Here is a 19584-nt window from a genome sequence, read left to right on the forward strand (position 1 = left end):
CTTCATACCCGCTGCTCAGTGTGTCCACATATAGGCTACTACATATATAAATGTATATAAATATAAAATAATGCACATGTCACCTTAACATTTGATAAGATGTTGCAGCCATAAAGAATATGGCATCTTGGGTTTGAATATTATATATCTCATATATATTATATATATATATATATATACTATATATCAGTGTGGCATCATATTCCCCAAGAAGAAATACAACTTTCTAACTTTCAATCAACATAAGAAAAAATATCATGACAAATTTGATGAGTCATGTTTTAGTTTATTCAGATGTGGCTGTAGGTTTCCATTCCTGGGAAACGAAAGTCAAGGTGCATTAAGACTGAACACAAGACACTATGCACAAATGCCCCCCACTGGCCATCTGGCATACCGGGCGTTTTCCCGGTGGACCGACGTCCTTTTGGACCAACGTATGTCTTTTTTGTTGTTTTATTTGGCCCATTAAACAGGTAAATCGGCCCATTTCTTTTCCTTAATTGACACTGGGCTGGCCCAATCTCTCTGTGCCGGGCGGCCATAGGGAGGAGGAGAGGGAGGGAGATGAGAAAGGGAGTGTAGAGATAAGCATTATGGGCTGTCTGGCTCAACATGTCATGAGAGATGAGCAGTGCTCGAAGTGGGCTGGTACGTAGCGGTACGCAGATATACCAGGAACTGCTAGAAAGGGATCTGGAACCTGCAGATAAACAGATGCTTTACAACTTCTATGCAAAATACTTACACCTTGATCGTCAGGAGTACCAAAGGTCAATACAATATAACATGAAGGCAGCAGCAATACCGCATCAATCCTCCTTTCGTTGGAACAGCATCAAAACTCTGAAGAAGATTAAAGACAAAGGCAGGAACCAAATGTGTAGAGAAATAGAGGAGTTTCTGGCAAACCTGCAAAAACCATAGTGTTTTGAACAGGACTGGTTCTGAATCTACTAAAAAATTAGATATTGCATTTGCAAAATAGTCTCTACTTACTTTTTAATTTAATTACATATAAAACTACTTCTATACTTCTTAAAGGGACTATTTGTAACTTTGTACGCGCATAAATGTAGCGGGTCGTCACACATGCGCGCTCCCATATGCGCGTTCGCGTGTAGCCGCTGTACACTCCTCCTCTGCATGCTCGCCTTCACTCAGACAGCTCAGCTCGCTCCACCTCTAGACGTGAACGCGCGCTCACTCCACACTGCTGAAGAGTTACTTTAGCTCTGAGAATATCTAGTAGAATGTACAGGGGACGTTTGTGCAGAAATAACTGCTGCAGCTCCTCCAGACCAACAGAGGTTTTCCGTGTCTTGTGAAGTGACAGCCTGACTCTTCTCTACAGTTTGTGGTTGAAGTTGATGCTTCAGACATTGGGGTGGGGGCTGTTCTCTCTCAACACTCCAAACCTGATCAGAAATTGCACCCATGTGCTTTCTTCTCTCGACGCCTGTCTGTGGGCGTAACCGGGAACTATTGGCGGTGAAATTGGCTCTGGAGGAGTGGAGACACTGGCTGGAAGGGTCAGAGACCCCTTTCATCGTGTGGATGGACCACAAGAATCTTGCCTACATCCAGTCAGCTAAACGGCTGAATTCCCATCAGGCCCGGTGGGCATTATTCTTTGGCCGCTTCAACTTTACCATCACTCACCGTCCTGGTTCAAAAAACATCAAGCCTGATGCCCTGTCTCGCCAGTTTGCCTTAAAGGAGACCCCGAGTGGGTCGGACACCATTTTGCCAGCATCGTTGGTGGTGGGAGCTTTAACCTGGGAGGTTGAGTCAGCGGTCCGGGAGGCGCAACAGGAGGAACCAGATCCAGGCACAGGACCTGCAAATCGGCTGTTTGTTCCAGAGTCAGTCCGCTCTCAGGTCCTGCAGTGGGGACATGCCTCTCGGTTCGCTTGTCATCCAGGAATTAGTCGGACTTTGTCACTCCTCAGACAACACTTCTGGTGGCCCACCATCGACAGTGACACTAAGGAATACGTCCTCGCCTGCTCTGTTTGTGCCCGGGGTAAAACCTCTCATCGACCACCTGTAGGGTTGCTCCGCCCCTTACCAACGCCTGGTCGTCCTTGGTCTCACATCGGCATGGACTTTGTCACCGGTCTGCCTGTTTCTGATGGTATGACCACCATACTTACCATTGTGGGCCGGTTCTCCAAGGCCGCCCATTTCATTGGTCTTCCCAAGCTTCCTACAGCTCGTGAGACCGCTGTTCTCTTGACAAATCATGTCTTCCGCCTTCATGGCATTCCTTTGGACATCGTCTCAGACCGTGGTCCTTAGTTCATCTCACAGGTTTGAAGTCATTTTGCCATGCTCTGGGAGCTACTGTCAGCCTGTCGTCTGGTTTCCACCCACAAACTAATGGACAGCAAATCAGGATCTGGAGTCCACCATACGTTGTGTTGCCGCTTCAAATCCAACTTCCTGGAACGCTCACCTAAGTTTGATAGAATATGCACACAACTCTCTATCCTCCTCTGCCACTGGTGTTTCTCCGTTTGAAGGATCATTAGGTTATCAGCCTCCACTGTTCCCAGCACAGGAAGAGGAGTTGGCTGTTCCATCAGTGCAACATCATCTTCGACGCTGTGGCAAGATTTGGAGGGACACCAGGACAGCGCTGTTAAGGACAGCCGAGAGAAACAGGAAGATTGCTGATCGTCACCGAATCCAGGCTCCCAACTACACACCAGGTCAGAGAGTTTGGTTATCATTCAAAGACATTCCATTAAAAACTGACTCCAGAAAATTAGCACCACGTTTCATTGGACCGTTTGAGATCGAAAGGATCATTAACCCCTCCACTGTGAGACTCATCCTTCCCAAGTCTCTCAGGATTCACCCATCTTTTCATGTCTCCCAGCTGAAACCGGTCCTCACCAGTCCTCTGGTCCCTCCAACCAATCCCCCTCCTCCCGCCCGGATCATTGACAACCAGCCAGCATATACGGTCAGACGACTACTGGATGTTAGACGGCGAGGCCGGGGCCTTCAGTATCTGGTGGACTGGGAGGGATACGGTCCAGAGGAGAGGTCCTGGGTACCTCATTCCCGCATCCTGGATGCTGAGCTGGTCCGGGATTTTCATCAGGCGCACCCTGACAAGCCCGGAAAATCACCTGGAGGCTCTCGTTGAGGGGGAGGTACTGTCATGTTATCACCTGGGCAGTCTAGTAGTTTCCCTGTGTTTCCTCTGTTTCCCTGTCCTTTTGTCTCCTGTGTGTTTTACCCTGTCAGTCTGGTCTGTCTGTCGGTAAGGAGGTTGGCCATCTCCTCCTCCCTCTCCTGGGCGGTGGTTGCTGGAGCAGCTGACACCAATCAATCAATCAAGACACACTCTGCAGTATATCAACCCTGGTCTTCCTGCCATTCATCGCCAGATCGTTTTCGTTGCCACAGTGGTAGTTACGCATTCAGGCTCTCTAACCTTGCTCGTTAGATTTTTTGACTTTGTATCTGCTCACTTTGTACCTTTTTGTGCTCATCCAGTTTTTGTTCTTTTTGTCCTAGTGGTATACTTACCTGCCAGCTGCCTCCGCTTCCTGCTGTACCTACCTGCTCACTCTCCAACATCATTGCTTCCCCTCGGATCACAAGTGGACTGGAATCACCATCTGGAGGAACACTGGAACCCCATTACCCATGCTCCTCGCTCCCTTTAAGACTTTCAGTCTTAATCCCAGCCACGTTGGACTCTGAGAAACCCTGCCCTGTCCACCGTTCAAATTTATTATTATTAATAAATTCTTAAATTGTTTCAACTTTCAACTTGACTAGTGTGTGCTGCTTTTGGGTCCACGTTTTGTTTAACCAGAACATAACACAAATGCCCCTCCTCTACAGTCTGCCTCGACTTCGTGAACATTTCCGCTGCGTCCTCAACAACATCACATCATTTACAACAAAGCAGAAGTTGGACATCACTGACTTTATACCAGCGAACCCAGATCCAGCATCAAGAGCAAAAACCAGCCCAATATTTAGAGAACTACTGAGTCGAGGAAACAGCTGAATGATGAGGTGAGTATAGCTGCTTCTGCATTTCATATCATTGTTGGAGTAAATAATGTAGGCTTCTTACTTTTCTCTCTTGTTTCTTGTTCTTTTCCTTTCTTCATTCTTCCCTTTCAGCTAGGGCCACATGAATTTTAAAAATTGTATTTTCTTTCTTATTCTTAACAATTATTATAAGTCGATTGTTTTCTGAAAGTTTCATCCCACCTCCAGTATTATAATTCTGGTGGAGAAATGCTAAATGTTGTTGTTATAACTATCCTATTATCTTTAAACCATTACATCCTTCCTGTCTTCCTTGCTTTCCTGTGTGTCACACCATTTCTGTCATTTTCTTCCTTCCTTACTTGCCTCCTCCTTCCTTATCTCTTTCAGCCATATTTTTCTTATCTCTTGCCTTATTCCCTTCTGTATTTTCTTCCTCCCGTGTCCTCCCCTCCTTATTTTTCTCCTCCTGCCTCACTCTGTTTCTTCCTTAATTTATTTATTCATTGCATACCTCATTCCCCTTTGTGTTTTATTTCATCCTTTGTTCCTTCTTGTCCTCTCTGTTACTTCTTCTCTTAACCATTCCTTCCCTCATTTCCTTACCCATTTCCTTCCTTTCCATCCAGTAATTTTCCTTCCTTTGTCCTCTGTTCCCATTTCAAGTTTTACTTCTATACCTACTTTCCTTTTCCTTATTATCTTTAAGCCTACTTTTTCTTTCCAGCCGTCTGTTGGTCCATATTATTTTCCTTCCTATCCTCTCTTCTTTCATTACTCCTTCCTTATTTCCTTCCTATCCTCTAATACTCTTTAATCCATTTCCACCCCCTCCTTCCTTCCTTCCTTTCTTCCTTATTTCCTTGCTGTCTATTAAATCAAATCACGTTTATTTGTCACATACTGTATACAACCATACACAGTACAACGTGTAGTGAAATTATTTTGTGTTCCAGCTCCAGAAGGCAACTAACAAATAGAAAAGAAAATATTTCCCTCCTTATTTCCTTCCTGTCCATTGAATGCTCCTAACTCCATTTCTATGTTCCTCCCTTCCTCCACCTGAGATGAACAGTGGTTATCCAAACATAGCACATGTACTTTAAAGCTGAAGTAGGAGAGATTAGAGCAAATATGATTAAAAAAAATTTGTTACAGTAGTGCATGAGACAGGTAACCTGAAAAAAATCATGTGCCTCTGTGTCCTCCGGTGCTCCTAACGGCATCTGCAAGATTTCACAGACCGGAGGAAAACAAGCAGTAAGATCTGATCTGAGGTCTGCTATCCATTTCTTGCTGCGGAGCCCTGTCACTTCACAAGACACAGAAAACCTCTGTTGGTCTGGAGGAGCTGCAGCAGTTATTTCTAGACAAATGTCCACTTTACATTCACTAGATATTCTCAGAGCTAAACTAACTCTTCTGCAGTGTTTAGTGTGAGTGCATGAACGTCTAGAGGTGGAGCAAGCTGAGTGAAGGCAGGCAGGCAGAGGAGCAGAGGAGCAGAGACTACAGCCCTGGAGACAAAAGCTATGGTCTCCCCCGCGTCCTCCGATCGCGGCCAACACTGTTTTGCAAGACGGGCTTCACTAGATATAACTTTGCGGTTTTGGTGCTTCCGTGTTGTTTGTGTTGGAGTCTTGTCTGAACAGCGTAGCCACAGACGAGCGCGCATATGCGAGCGCGCATATGCGAGCGCGCATATGCGAGCGCGCATATGCGAGCGCGCATGGGACACCGACCCGGGTGATTTATACGTGTAAGAAGTTACAAACAGTCGCTTTAACCTACTGGTGATGTGTTTTAATATTTGTTATTTTTACTCTCCATCAGTGCTGCTCAGAGTCAAACAACATTGGAGTCCAAACTGGAGGCCCTGCAGTGCCACTTCACCTGGGATCTGGACCCCAGCAGGAACAAACTTTTCTATCTCAGGGACCAGCTGGAGGACATCGGCACAGAGGAGGGAAACAGCTGGCTGGGTCACATTTACAACCTGTGGGGGTTCATTCAATACAAGCTGGGGTTGACTGAAGACGCCCAGAGTTTGTTCAACAAGGCTGCAGAGGCCTTCCGCCAGATGAGAAGTGCAGATGAGGGTCCCTGGTTAGTGGTGAACTACGGGAACCTGGCTTGGCTGAACCACCACCTGGGAGACCAAGCAGAGAGTCAGGCTTACCTGACAAAGATCGACGCCCTGATGAATAAATACCCATCTCCATCCCAGGACGAGCTCCATCCAGAGATCTACGCTGAAAAAGCCTGGACCCTGATGAAATTCAACACAGACAAAAATCTGGCTGCAGATTACTTCCAGAGAGCCATCAAGATGCAGCCGGACATGGTGGAGTGGAACACCAGCCACGTCTTAGTGTTAGCGAGAGCTTTTAAACACAGCAACACGGGGCTGGAGGCTGACATGTTGGAGAAAGTGAGAATCGCCAAGGAACAGGATCCAGAGAACTTGTACCTCGCTGCTTACTACCTTGAGCAATGTGCTAAGAAAGGAGAGAGAATTGAAGATGAAGCACGAGAGTTAGCCAGAAAGGTTTTGAGAAATCCCGTCAGCAGCTACAGTGGTATGAAACCATTAATAAGGGTTTACAGAAACTATGTTTCTATTGATGAGGCCATTGAATTGGCAGAGGAGGCTCTGGAAAACCATCCAGATGAGCGTTATCTGAAGAGATGTGCTGCACTCTGTTACAAATGGAAGATCCTTTTTTTCAGGGACAGTCGCCCAAAGCAAAGCATGATAGACAGAGCAATCAGTCTCCATGAGGAGGTGATTTCTCTTTACCCTCATTCTTCATTTGTGAAGGAACTAGACCTCGCAAATATGTATGCAAAATCCAGTCACGGCCAGGCTAAAGCTGAGCAGATGTATCAGGAACTGCTAGAAAGGAATCTGGAACCTCCAGAGAAGCAGGTCCTTTACAACTACTACGCAAAATATTTAATCTTCGAGCGACGGGAGTACCAAAGGTCAATAAAATATCACATGAAGGCAGCAGCGATACCGCAACAATCCTTCTATCGTGGGAACAGCATCAAAGTCCTGGAGAAGATTACAGCCAAAGGCAGGAACCAAATGTGTAGAGAAATAGAGGAGTTTCTGGAAAACCTGCAAGAGCCATAGTGTTTTGAACATCACTGGTTCTAAATCCAGAAATAAATGTAGGTATTGCATTACCTAAAAAAATCTGTACGCGCTTATTGACTGAACTGTATCCTTTAAAGGCAGGTTTCAACAAGTGTCTGCAAGTTTTAGACTTAAGTACATTTAATGGAAGACAAAAGCTTTTTTTAAAAACTATCTAAAAATCTACACATTTGCTCTGAAAAACTGTCAGCAGTAGTACACTCAATCTGTACTAAACAGGCTGAATCATTCAATAACACTAGTCCTTTAAATAACATCCACTGTGGACATGTTCAAATGTTATTACTATAATTCAGTATCACATGATTTATTAAAATAGATTTTGATCAGTGTTGATTTTCATAACTTACATGTAATCACTGTGTTTATTATATTCCTGTTGTGTAGATTGTTTTTTTTCCATAGCACTGTATTTTAAGCTTATATAAGAACTCCACTATATGTAATTTGAATGTCTGTAAGCTTTGGAGTAGTGAAATATAAAACTCTCTGATAATGTTATAGATAATTTGATGTAACTTGAATATTATTGCCAGATGCAACTGATTGTATGTATAAAGTATGTCAAGCTGTGTCTCAGTTGTACACAATAGCCTATTAATACAAATAAATATACATTATGTACACTAAAAAATCTTTAAGTTGTTTTGTTTTGGTGGTTATTATACAAGAAATTCATGTAGGCTTCACTATCTTGCAGTACTGTACTACACAGGGCGCTGATTAATCAAATACAACTTTCAGCTTTTAAGTCAACATGGATAAACATCGCACACATACAGTTGTATAACTCCAAGGTGACATGTGAACAGGTGGAAAATGATCAAATACGAGCCTTTGTGTCAAAGTGTTTCCCTGTTAGTGTGAAGTGGTAACCCAACAGTAACCTGGTTACACCAGTAGGTGGAAGCAGAGTCATAATGCAGGTGTGTCCAGGTAACTGATGGCTCTTCATACCCGCTGCTCAGTGTGTCCACATATAGGCTACTACATATATAAATGCATTTAAATATAAAATAATTCACGTCACCTTAACATTTGATAAGATGTTGCAGCCATAAATAATATGACATCTTGTGTTTGAATATTATATATCTGATATATAATATATATACTATATATCAGTGTGGCATCATATTACTCAAGAAGAAATACAACTTTCTAACTTTCAATCAACATAAGAAAAAATATCATGACAAATTTGATGAGTCATGTTTTAGTTTATTCAGATGTGGCTGTAGGTTTCCATTCCTGGGAAACGAAAGTCAAGGCGCATTAAGACTAAACAATAGGCTTTACACGCAAATGCCCCTCCTCTACAGTCTGCTTCGACTTCAGTGAGAGCATTTAAAGCTGCGTCCTCAACAACATCACATCATTTACGACAAAGCAGAAGTTGGACATCACTGACTTTATACCAGCGAACCCAAATCCAGCATCAAGAGCAAAAAGCAGCCCAATATTTAGAGAACTACTGAGTCGAGGAAACAGCTGAATGATGAGGTGAGTAGCTGCTTCTGCATTTCATATCATTGTTGGAGTAAATAATGTAGGCTTCTTACTTTTCTCTCTTGTTTCTTGTTCTTTTCCTTTCTTCATTCTTCCCTTTCAGCTAGGGCCACATGAATTTTAAAATTGTATTTTCTTTCTTATTCTTAACAATTATTATAAATCGATTGTTTTCTGAAAGTTTCATCCCACCTCCAGGAATATAATTCTGGTGGAGAAATACTAAATGTTGTTGTTATTACTATCCTATTATCTTTAAACCATTTCATCCTTCCTGTCTTCCTTGCTTTCCTCTGTGTCTCACACCATTTCTGTCATTTTCTTCCTTCCTATTACTTGCCTCCTCCTTCCTTACCTCTTTCAGACATCTTTTTCTTATCTCTTGCCTTATTCCTTTTTGTCTTTTCTTCCTCCCCTCTGTCCTCCCCTTCTTCTTTTTCTTCCTTTATTTATTTATTCATTGTATACCTCATTCCCCTTTTTGTTGTCTTTCATCCTTTGTTCCTTCTTGTCCTCCATGTTTTTATCCTCTCTATTACTTCTTCTCTTATCCATTCCTTCCCTCATTTCCTTACCCATTTCCTTCCTTTCCATCCACTAATTTTCCTTCCTTTGTCCTCTGTTCCCATTTGAAGTTTTACTTCTATACCTACTTTCCTTTTCCTTATTATCATTAAGCCTACTTTTTATTTCCAGCCGTCTGTTGGTCCATATTCTTTTCCTTCCTACACTCTCTTCTTTCATCCTCTAATACTCTTTAATCCATTTCCACCCCCCTCCATTCCTTCCTTCCTTTCTTCCTTATTTCCTTGCTGTCAAATCAAATCACGTTTATTTATCACATATACAACCATACACAGTACAACGTGTAGTGAAATTATTTTGTGTTCCAGCTCCAGAAGGCAACTAACAAATAGAAAAGAAAATCTTTCCCTCCTTATTTCCTTCCTGTCCATTCAATGCTCCTAACTCCATTTCTATGTTCCTCCCTTCCTCCACATGAGATGAACAGTGGTTATCCAAACATAGCACACGTACATTAAAGCTGAAGTAGGAGAGATTAGAGCAAATATGATTAAAAAAAGTTATTTTTATAAAACGTATATTGTGACAGTAGTGCATGAGACAGGTAACCTGAACAAAATCATGTGCCTCTGTGTCCTCCGGTGCTCCTAACGGCATCTGCAAGATTTCACAGACCGGAGGAAAACAAGCAGTAAGAGCTGATCTGAGGTCTGCTGTCCAGCTGCTGTCTATCAGAGCCAGCTGTCAATCACTCGCGAACTCCGACCAAACAGTCAAACTGCAGCGCTGATCAAATATTAATCAATATTATGTTACGTTAATGCCTATTTCTCGCCTCACATGTTTTCAGGATCATCTTGTAGTGCACGATTTAGCTGTAAAATGAGAAAGTTTGTGACGCCGCTGCCATTGTGAAATCTGGTGAAGGAACGCCAAGTTCCGGTCACATGACCGGAGCGCATCCAATAGGAACGCTCTCTCAATGAAATGGCCTGTGATTGGTCAAAGTCTCCCTTCACTGGCTAGATTTTTTAAAGCCTGAAAACAGAGTTATGAGGAGGTGCAGAAGTCTAGTTTTCTCTCAGAACACTTGAATTACAATATGCTGAAAGGTTATTATGGAATTTTTGCCCAATTATGCCAAAAAATATACTGCCTACTGACACTTTAAGAGCATATTACTTTAAAGGGACTGTTTGTAAGAATCAGAAATGCTTGTTAACAGCGACACCTGTGGCCGTTAAGTCAACGAAAGTCAGCATCAGACTCGCACTTGCTCGCTCTAAATAGACATGAACGAGCATCGCTCAAAACAGTGAGGCGACACACGTCAGCTAAAACCACAATATCACTCTATATTTCACCTGCTTGGCAGTAATGTTAATAATAATAATAATAATAGCTTGGATTTATATAGCGCCTTTCATGAAACCCAAGGACGCTTAACAAAGACATAAATAAACACAACAAATGTAACATAACAGTAGCTAGGGGCCATAGGCCTTGGTGAAGAGGTGGGTTTTGAGGAGTCTTTTGAAGGTGTCCAGAGATGGTGCGTTGCGGAGCTCTATGGGGAGAGATTTCCAGAGGGTGGGGGCTGTCACACTGAAAGCTCTGTCCCCAAAAGTTCGCATTTTTGTGTAAGGGATGGAGAGCTGACCCGTGCCTGAGGATCTAAGGTTCCGGGGCTGTGTGTAAGGGTGGAGGAGGTCAGATAAATACTGAGGAGCCAGGGCGTTGAGGGGTTTGTAGGTGAGGAGGAGGATTTTGTAGGTGATGCGGGACTTGACCGGGAGCCAGTGGAGGTGGATGAGGGTGGGGGTGATGTGCTGCCAGGGCTTGGTGCGGGTGAGAACCCTGGCAGCTGAGTTTTGCACATACTGGAGCCTGTCCAGGGCTTTGCTGGGAACCCCGGACAGAACTCCATTGCAGTAGTCCAAACGGGAGGTGACGAAAGCGTGGATGAGGGTTTCTGCCACAGAGTCAGAGAGTGATTGCCGGAGACGTGAGATGTTTTTGAGGTGGAAGAAGGCGGATTTGGTGATGAACCTGATATGAGACTGGAATGAGAGTGTTGGGTCCAGGATGACACCCAGGTTGCGGACTTCCGAGGATGGGGAGAAGGAACAGCCGTCAACGTCCAGGTGGAGATCTCCAACCTTCCGGAGCAGGGCCTTGGGAGCCACAACCATGAGCTCGGTTTTGTTGCTGTTGAGTTTTAGGAAGTTAGATGACATCCAGATTTTTATTGCATGCAGGCAATTTACAAGTGACTGTGGGGGTAGCTGGGTGGATGGTTTGGTGCTCAGATATAGTTGTGTGTCGTCAGCATATGAATGAAAGCTGAGACCGTGGTGGCGGATGATCTGACCAAGGGGGAGCATGTAGATGGTGAAGAGGAGGGATCCCAGCACAGAGCCTTGAGGTACGCCATGGTTGACTGGGGCCGGGGTGGAACTGGAGTCTCTGATGGTGACAAACTGTTTTCTGTTTGTGAGGTAGGACTGAAACCAGGAGAGAGCTGAACCGGTGAGGCCAAGGTAGTCAGATAGGCGGGTGAGGAGGATGGTGTGGGAGACTGTGTCGAAGGCAGCTGAGAGGTCCAGGAGGATGAGGATGCTGATGTTACCAGAATCTGCAGCGATGAGGAGGTCATTTGTGATTTTGATGAGGGTGGTCTCTGTGCTGTGGTGTGGTCTGAAGCCAGATTGAAACGTTTCGTAGAGCTCATGGTTGGCCATATGTTGATGGAGTTGGGCGGCCACTGCTCTTTCCAGAATTTTGCTCAGGAAAGGAAGGTTGGAGATCGGTCGGTAGTTGTTGCTGTCATCCCGGTCCAGACCTGGCTTTTTGAGGATGGGAGTGACTGATGCCATCTTGAGGCTGTCGGGTACAAGACCAGATGCCAAGGAGGAGTTGATGATGTTCACCATAATGGGGCACAGGGCAGGTAGGCAAGCCTTGACCAAGGCTGTGGGCATTGGGTCCAGAGAACAGGTGGAGGCTTTGGCCTTAGTGACCAACTTGGCGACCTGAGGAGCACATACAGGGGAGAAGGAGGAGAGGGAGCACTGAGGCAGGCGAACATCCAAGGGAGCCACGCCCAGTGGCTGAGGTGTGTGTGGAGGGAGGTGGGCAGGCGCCAGGAGCTGCTGATGGATGGACTCGACTTTGTCCTGGAAAAAGTCCAGGAACTTAGTGCAGAGGTCGGGGGCACCTGAGGGGAGGGGGGGGTCGAGGGGGCGAAGGAGCCGGTTGATGGTAGGTGAACAGCATTCTGGGGTGGTTTTGTTGGTTGGTAATGAGGGTGGAGTAGTAGTGTGTTTTGGCCTGGGAGAGAGCTACTTTGTAGGCCCTCACATGCTCTTTATAAGCCTCAAGGTGGACAGTGAGGCCAGATCTTTTGTAGCGCCTCTCCAGTTGACGGCCGGTGGTCTTCTGGGTGCGGAGTTCAGTGGTGAACCAGGGGGCGGGACGGGTGTAGGAGACAGTCCGGGTTTTGAGGGGGGCAAGGGAGTCAAGGCTGCCGGATAAAGTGGCGTTGTAGTGGGCAACCAGCCCATCAGCAGAGCTGTCGTGGGGATCTGAGGCCAGATGGGTCGCTATCAGGTCGTTCAGAGCTGGTGTACTCACTGTCTTGATGTTCCTGTATTGGATGGTACGTTTTGTGCGCTGCCTGGGCAGGGTGACAGGAACAGTGCAAAGAACAGCGAGATGGTCTGAAACAGCGAGGTCTAGGCACTGCAGATGGGAGGGAGTTGTGCCAGTGGAGCACACCAGATCCAACGTGTGGCCTTTAGTGTGGGTGGGACTTTTAACGTGCTGTGTGATGTTGAAACAGTCCAACAGTGACAGGAATTCAGTGGCAAACGAGCAGCTGGTGGAGTCCACATGACTCCACATGTTAGCTGCCCAGACGAAGGTCTCTCCATGAATCAATGCTGATCCTAGTGTTGGCTTTTCCTGCTTCAGCCTTCCGACCGCGGCCAGAGGGAGACACCGGCAAACGGTCGGAGACGATAAAGTTTCTCGCTGCGGAGCCCCGTCACTTCACAAGACACGGAAAACCTCTGTTGGTCTGGAGGAGCTGCAGCATTTATTTCTGCACAAACGTCCACTGCACATTCACTAAATATTCTCAGAGCTAAACTAACTCTTCTGCAGTGTGGAGTAGTGCGCGCATGCACGTGAGGTGGAGCAAGCTGAGTGAAGGCAAGCAGGCAGAGGAGCAGAGGAGCAGAGACTCCGGCCCTCGAGACCAAAGCTACGGTCTCCCCCGCGTCCTCCGACCGCGGCCAACACTGTTTTGCAAGACGGGCATCATTAGATATAACTTTGCGGTTTTGGTGCTTCCGGGTAGTTTGTGTTGGAGTCTTGTCTGAACAGCGTAGCCACATACGAGCGCGCATATGAGAGCGCGCATGGGACACCGACCCGGGTGATTTATACGTGTAAAAAGTTACAAACAGTCCCTTTAACCTACTGGTGATGTGTTTTAATATTTGTTATTTTTACTCTCCATCAGTGCTGCTCAGAGTCAAACACTGGTGTCCAAACTGGAGGCCCTGCAGTGCCACTTCACCTGGGATCTGGACCCCAGCAGGAACAAACTTTTCCGTTTCCGTGACCAGCTGGAGGACATCGGCACAGAGGAGGGAAACAGCTGGCTGGGTCACATTTACAACCTGCGGGGGTTCATTCAATACAAGCTGGGGTTGACTGAAGACGCCCAGAGTTTGTTCAACAAGGCTGCAGAGGCCTTCCGCCAGATGAGAAGTGCAGATGAGGGTCCCTGGTTAGTGGTGAACTACGGGAACCTGGCTTGGCTGAACCACCACCTGGGAGACCAAGCAGAGAGTCAGGCTTACCTGACAAAGATCGACGCCCTGATGAATAAATACCCATCTCCATCCCAGGACGAGCTCCATCCAGAGATCTACGCTGAAAAAGCCTGGACCCTGATGAAATTCAACACAGACAAAAATCTGGCTGCAGATTACTTCCAGAGAGCCATCAAGATGCAGCCGGACATGGTGGAGTGGAACACCAGCCACGTCTTAGTGTTAGCGAGAGCTTTTAAACACAGCAACACGGGGCTGGAGGCTGACATGTTGGAGAAAGTGAGAATCGCCAAGGAACAGGATCCAGAGAACTTGTACCTCGCTGCTTACTACCTTGAGCAATGTGCTAAGAAAGGAGAGAGAATTGAAGATGAAGCACGAGAGTTAGCCAGAAATGGTTTTGAGAAATCCCGTCAGCAGCTACAGTGGTATGAAACCATTAATAAGGGTTTACAGAAACTATGTTTCTATTGATGAGGCCATTGAATTGGCAGAGGAGGCTCTGGAAAACCATCCAGATGAGCGTTATCTGAAGAGATGTGCTGCACTCTGTTACAAATGGAAGATCCTTTTTTTCAGGGACAGTCGCCCAAAGCAAAGCATGATAGACAGAGCAATCAGTCTCCATGAGGAGGTGATTTCTCTTTACCCTCATTCTTCATTTGTGAAGGAACTAGACCTCGCAAATATGTACGCAAAATCCAGTCACGGCCAGGCTAAAGCTGAGCAGATGTATCAGGAACTGCTAGAAAGGAATCTGGAACCTCCAGAGAAGCAGGTCCTTTACAACTACTACGCAAAATATTTAATCTTCGAGCGACGGGAGTACCAAAGGTCAATAAAATATCACATGAAGGCAGCAGCGATACCGCAACAATCCTTCTATCGTGGGAACAGCATCAAAGTCCTGGAGAAGATTACAGCCAAAGGCAGGAACCAAATGTGTAGAGAAATAGAGGAGTTTCTGGAAAACCTGCAAGAGCCATAGTGTTTTGAACATCACTGGTTCTAAATCCAGAAATAAATGTAGGTATTGCATTACCTAAAAAAATCTGTACGCGCTTATTGACTGAACTGTATCCTTTAAAGGCAGGTTTCAACAAGTGTCTGCAAGTTTTAGACTTAAGTACATTTAATGGAAGACAAAAGCTTTTTTTAAAAACTATCTAAAAATCTACACATTTGCTCTGAAAAACTGTCAGCAGTAGTACACTCAATCTGTACTAAACAGGCTGAATCATTCAATAACACTAGTCCTTTAAATAACATCCACTGTGGACATGTTCAAATGTTATTACTATAATTCAGTATCACATGATTTATTAAAATAGATTTTGATCAGTGTTGATTTTCATAACTTACATGTAATCACTGTGTTTATTATATTCCTGTTGTGTAGATTGTTTTTTTTCCATAGCACTGTATTTTAAGCTTATATAAGAACTCCACTATATGTAATTTGAATGTCTGTAAGCTTTGGAGTAGTGAAATATAAAACTCTCTGATAATGTTATAGATAATTTGATGTAACTTGAATATTATTGCCAGATGCAACTGATTGTATGTATAAAGTATGTCAAGCTGTGTCTCAGTTGTACACAATAGCCTATTAATACAAATAAATATACATTATGTACACTAAAAAATCTTTAAGTTGTTTTGTTTTGGTGGTTATTATACAAGAAATTCATGTAGGCTTCACTATCTTGCAGTACTGTACTACACAGGGCGCTGATGGACGTTAATCAAAATACAGCTTTTAACTTTTAAGTCAACATGGATAAACATCGCACACATGCAGTTGTATAACTCCAAGGTGACATGTGAACAGGTGACAAATGATCAAATACGAGCCTTTGTGTCAAAGTGTTTCCATGTCAGTGTGAAGTGGTAACCCAACAGTAACCTGGTTACACCAGTAGGTAACAGCAGAGTCATAATGCAGGTGTGTCCAGGTAACTGATGGCTCTTCATACCCGCTGCTCAGTGTGTCCACATATAGGCTACTAAATATATAAATGTATATAATATAAAATAATGCACGTCACCTTAATATTTGATAAGATGTTGCAGCCATAAAGAATATGGCATCTTGGGTTTGAATATTTCACTCAGTGTGGCATCATATTCCTCAAGAAGAAATACAACTTTCTAACTTTAAATCAACTTAAGAGAAAATATAATCACAAAATCTGATGAGTCATGTTTTAGTTTATTCAGATGTGGCTGTAGGTTTCCATTTCTGGAAAACGAAAGTCAAGGCGCATTAAGACTGAACACATGACTCTATGCTCAAATGCCCCTCCTCTACAGTCTGCTTCGACTTCAGTGAACATTTCCGCTGCGTCCTCAACAACATCACATCATTTACAACAAAGCAGAAGTTGGACATCACTGACTTTATACCAGCGAACCCAAATCCAGCATCAAGAGCAAAAAGCAGCCCAATATTTAGAGAACTACTGAGTCGAGGAAACAGCTGAATGATGAGGTGAGTATAGCTGCTTCTGCATTTCATATCATTGTTGGAGTAAATAATGTAGGCTTATTACTTTTCTCTTTTGTTTCTTGTTCTTTTCCTTTCTTCATTCTTCCCTTTCAGCTAGGGCCACATGAATTTCAAAATTGTATTTTCTTTCTTATTCTTAACAATTATTATAAATCGATTGTTTTCTGAAAGTTTCATCCCACCTCCAGGAATATAATTCTGGTGGAGAAATACTAAATGTTGTTATTATTACTATCCTATTATCTTTAAACCATTACATCCTTCCTGTCTTTCCTCTGTGTCTCACACCATTCGGTAATTTTCTTCCTTCCTTACTTGCCTCCTCCTTCCTTACCTATTTCATTCATCTTGTAGTGTACGGTTTAGCTGTAAAATGAGAAAGTTTGTGACGCCGCCGCCATTGTGAAATCTGTTGAAGGAACGCCAAGTTCCGGTCACATGACCGGAGCGCATCCAATAGGAATGCTCTCTCAATGAAATGACCTGTGATTGGTCAAAGTCTCCCGTCACAGGCTCGATTTTTTAAAGCCTGAAATCAGAGCCATCAGGAGGTGCAGAAGTCTAGTTATCTCTCAGAACACTTGAATTACAATATGCTGAAAGGTTATTATGGAATTTTTGCCCAATGATGCCAAAAATATACTGCCTACTGACACTTTAAGAGCATGTTACTTTAACCTACTGGTGATGTGTTTTAATATTTGTTATTTTTACTCTCCATCAGTGCTGCTCAGAGTCAAACAACACTGGTGTCCAAACTGGAGGCCCTGCAGTGCCACTTCACCTGGGATCTGGACCCCAGCAGGAACAAACTTCTCCGTTTCTGTGACCAGCTGGAGGACATCGGCACAGAGGAGGGAAACAGCTGGCTGGGTCACATTTGCAACCTGCAGGGGTTCATTCAATACAAGCTGGGGCTCACTAAAGACGCCCAGAGTTTGTTCAATAAGGCTGCAGAGGCCTTCCGCCAGATGAGAAGTGCAGATGAGGGTCCCTGGTTAGTGGTGAACTACGGGAACCTGGCTTGGCTGAACCACCACCTGGGAGACCAAGCAGAGAGTCAGGCTTACCTGACAAAGATCGACGCCCTGATGAATAAATACCCATCTCCATCCCAGGACGAGCTCCATCCAGAGATCTACGCTGAAAAAGCCTGGACCCTGATGAAGTTTAGCAGAGACAGAAATCTGGCTGCAGATTACTTCCAGAGAGCCATCAAGATGCAGCCGGACATGGTGGAGTGGAACACCAGCCACGTCTTAGTGTTAGCGAGAGCTTTTACACACAGCAACACGGGGCTGGAGGCTGACATGTTGGAGAAAGTGAGAATCGCCAAGGAACAGGATCCAGAGAACTTGTACCTCGCTGCTTACTACCTTGAGCAATGTGCTAAGAAAGGAGAGAGAATTGAAGATGAAGCACGAGAGTTAGCCAGAAAGGTTTTGAGAAATCCCGTCAGCAGCTACAGTGGTATTAAAAAATTAATAAGGGTTTACAGAAACTATGTTTCTATTGATGAGGCCATTGAATTGGCAGAGGAGGCTCTGGAAAACCATCCAGATGAGCGTTATCTGAAGAGATGTGCTGCACTCTGTTACAAATGGAAGATCATGTGTTTCAGTAACAATCGCCCAAAGCAAAGCATGATAGACAGAGCAATCACTCTCCATGAGGAGGTGATTCCTCTTTACCCTCATTCTCGATTTGTGAAGGAAATAGACCTCACAAATATGTACGCAAAATCCAATCACGGCCAGGCTAAAGCTGAGCAGATGTATCAGGAACTGCTAGAAAGGGATCTGGAAACTCCAGAGAAGCAGGTCCTTTACAACCACTACGCAAAATATTAAAGCTACGATCGAAAGGAGTACGAAAGTTCTTTACGATATCACATGAAGGCGGCAGCGATACCGCAACAATCGTTCTTTCGTGATAACAGCATCAAAGTCCTGGAGAAGATTAAAGACAAAAACAGGAGCCGAATGTGTAGAGAAATAGAGGAGTTTCTGGGAAACCTGCAAGAGCCATAGTGTTTTGAACATCACTGGTTCTAAATCCAGAAATAAAATGTAGGTATTGCATTACCTAAAAAAATCTGCACACACTTATTGAGCTGTTTCCTTTAAAGGCAGGTTTCAACAAGTGTCTGCAAGTTTTAGACTTAAGTATATTTAATGGAAGACAAAAGGTTTTTTTTATAACTATCTAAAGATCTACTCATTTGCTCTGAAAAACTGTCAGCGGTAGTACACTCAATCTGTACTAAACAGGCTGAATCATTCAATAACACTAGTCCTTTAAATAACATCCACTGTGGACATGTTCAAATGTTATTACTATAGTTCAGTATCACATGATTTATTAAAATAGATTTTGATCAGTGTTGATTTTCATAACTTACATGTAATCACTGTGTTTATTATATTCCTGTTGTGTTGATTGTTTTTTTTCCATAGCACTGTATTTTAAGTTTATATAAGAACTACACTATATGTAATTTGAATGTCTGTAAGCTTTGGAGTAGTGAAATATAAAACTCTCTGATAATGTTATAGATAATTTGATGTAACCTGAATATTATTGCCAGATGCAACTGATAGTATGTATAAAGTATGTCAAGCTGTGTCTCAGTTGTACACAATAGCCTATTAATACTAATAAATATACATTATGTACACTAAGAAATCTGTAAGTTTGTTTTGTTTTGGTGGTTATTATACAAGAAATTCATGTAGGCTTCACTATCTTGCAGTACTGTACTACACAGGGCGCTGATGGACGTTAATCAAACTACAACTTTTAACTTGTAAGTCAACATGACATCGCACACATACAGTTGTATAACTCCAAGGTGACATGTGAACAGGTGACAAATGATGAAATACAAGCCTTTGTGTCAAAGTGTTTCCCTGTCAGTGTGAAGTGGTAACCCAACAGTAACCTGGTTACACCAGTAGATGGCAGCAGAGTCATAATGCAGGTTTGTCCAGGTAACTGATGGCTCTTCATACCCGCTG

At 44.0% G+C, this 19584-nt stretch overlaps 2 protein-coding genes and 1 pseudogene across 2 annotated transcripts; all 3 read left to right on the forward strand.

Moving 5' to 3' along the window:
* The first annotated feature begins 4021 nt into the window (after window positions 1–4021).
* On the forward strand, window positions 4022–7817 carry LOC119488662 (interferon-induced protein with tetratricopeptide repeats 1-like). The gene is made up of 2 exons (XM_037770497.1): window positions 4022–4041; window positions 5854–7817. The coding sequence occupies exons 1-2, from the start codon at window positions 4034–4036 to the stop codon at window positions 7157–7159; spliced, it is 1314 nt and encodes a 437-aa protein (XP_037626425.1). The 5' UTR covers window positions 4022–4033; the 3' UTR covers window positions 7160–7817.
* Window positions 7818–8532: 715 nt separating this feature from the next.
* Window positions 8533–15704, forward strand: LOC119488663 (annotated as a pseudogene).
* A 702-nt stretch (window positions 15705–16406) lies between these two features.
* LOC119488664 (interferon-induced protein with tetratricopeptide repeats 5-like) lies at window positions 16407–18761 on the forward strand. The gene is made up of 2 exons (XM_037770498.1): window positions 16407–16549; window positions 17292–18761. Exons 1-2 carry the CDS (start codon window positions 16542–16544, stop codon window positions 18415–18417), a joined length of 1134 nt encoding a protein of 377 aa, XP_037626426.1. The 5' UTR covers window positions 16407–16541; the 3' UTR covers window positions 18418–18761.
* Window positions 18762–19584: the final 823 nt, after the last annotated feature.

The sequence above is a fragment of the Sebastes umbrosus genome, chromosome 5 (genome assembly GCF_015220745.1).
Source record: "Sebastes umbrosus isolate fSebUmb1 chromosome 5, fSebUmb1.pri, whole genome shotgun sequence".
Lineage (NCBI taxonomy): Eukaryota > Metazoa > Chordata > Actinopteri > Perciformes > Sebastidae > Sebastes > Sebastes umbrosus.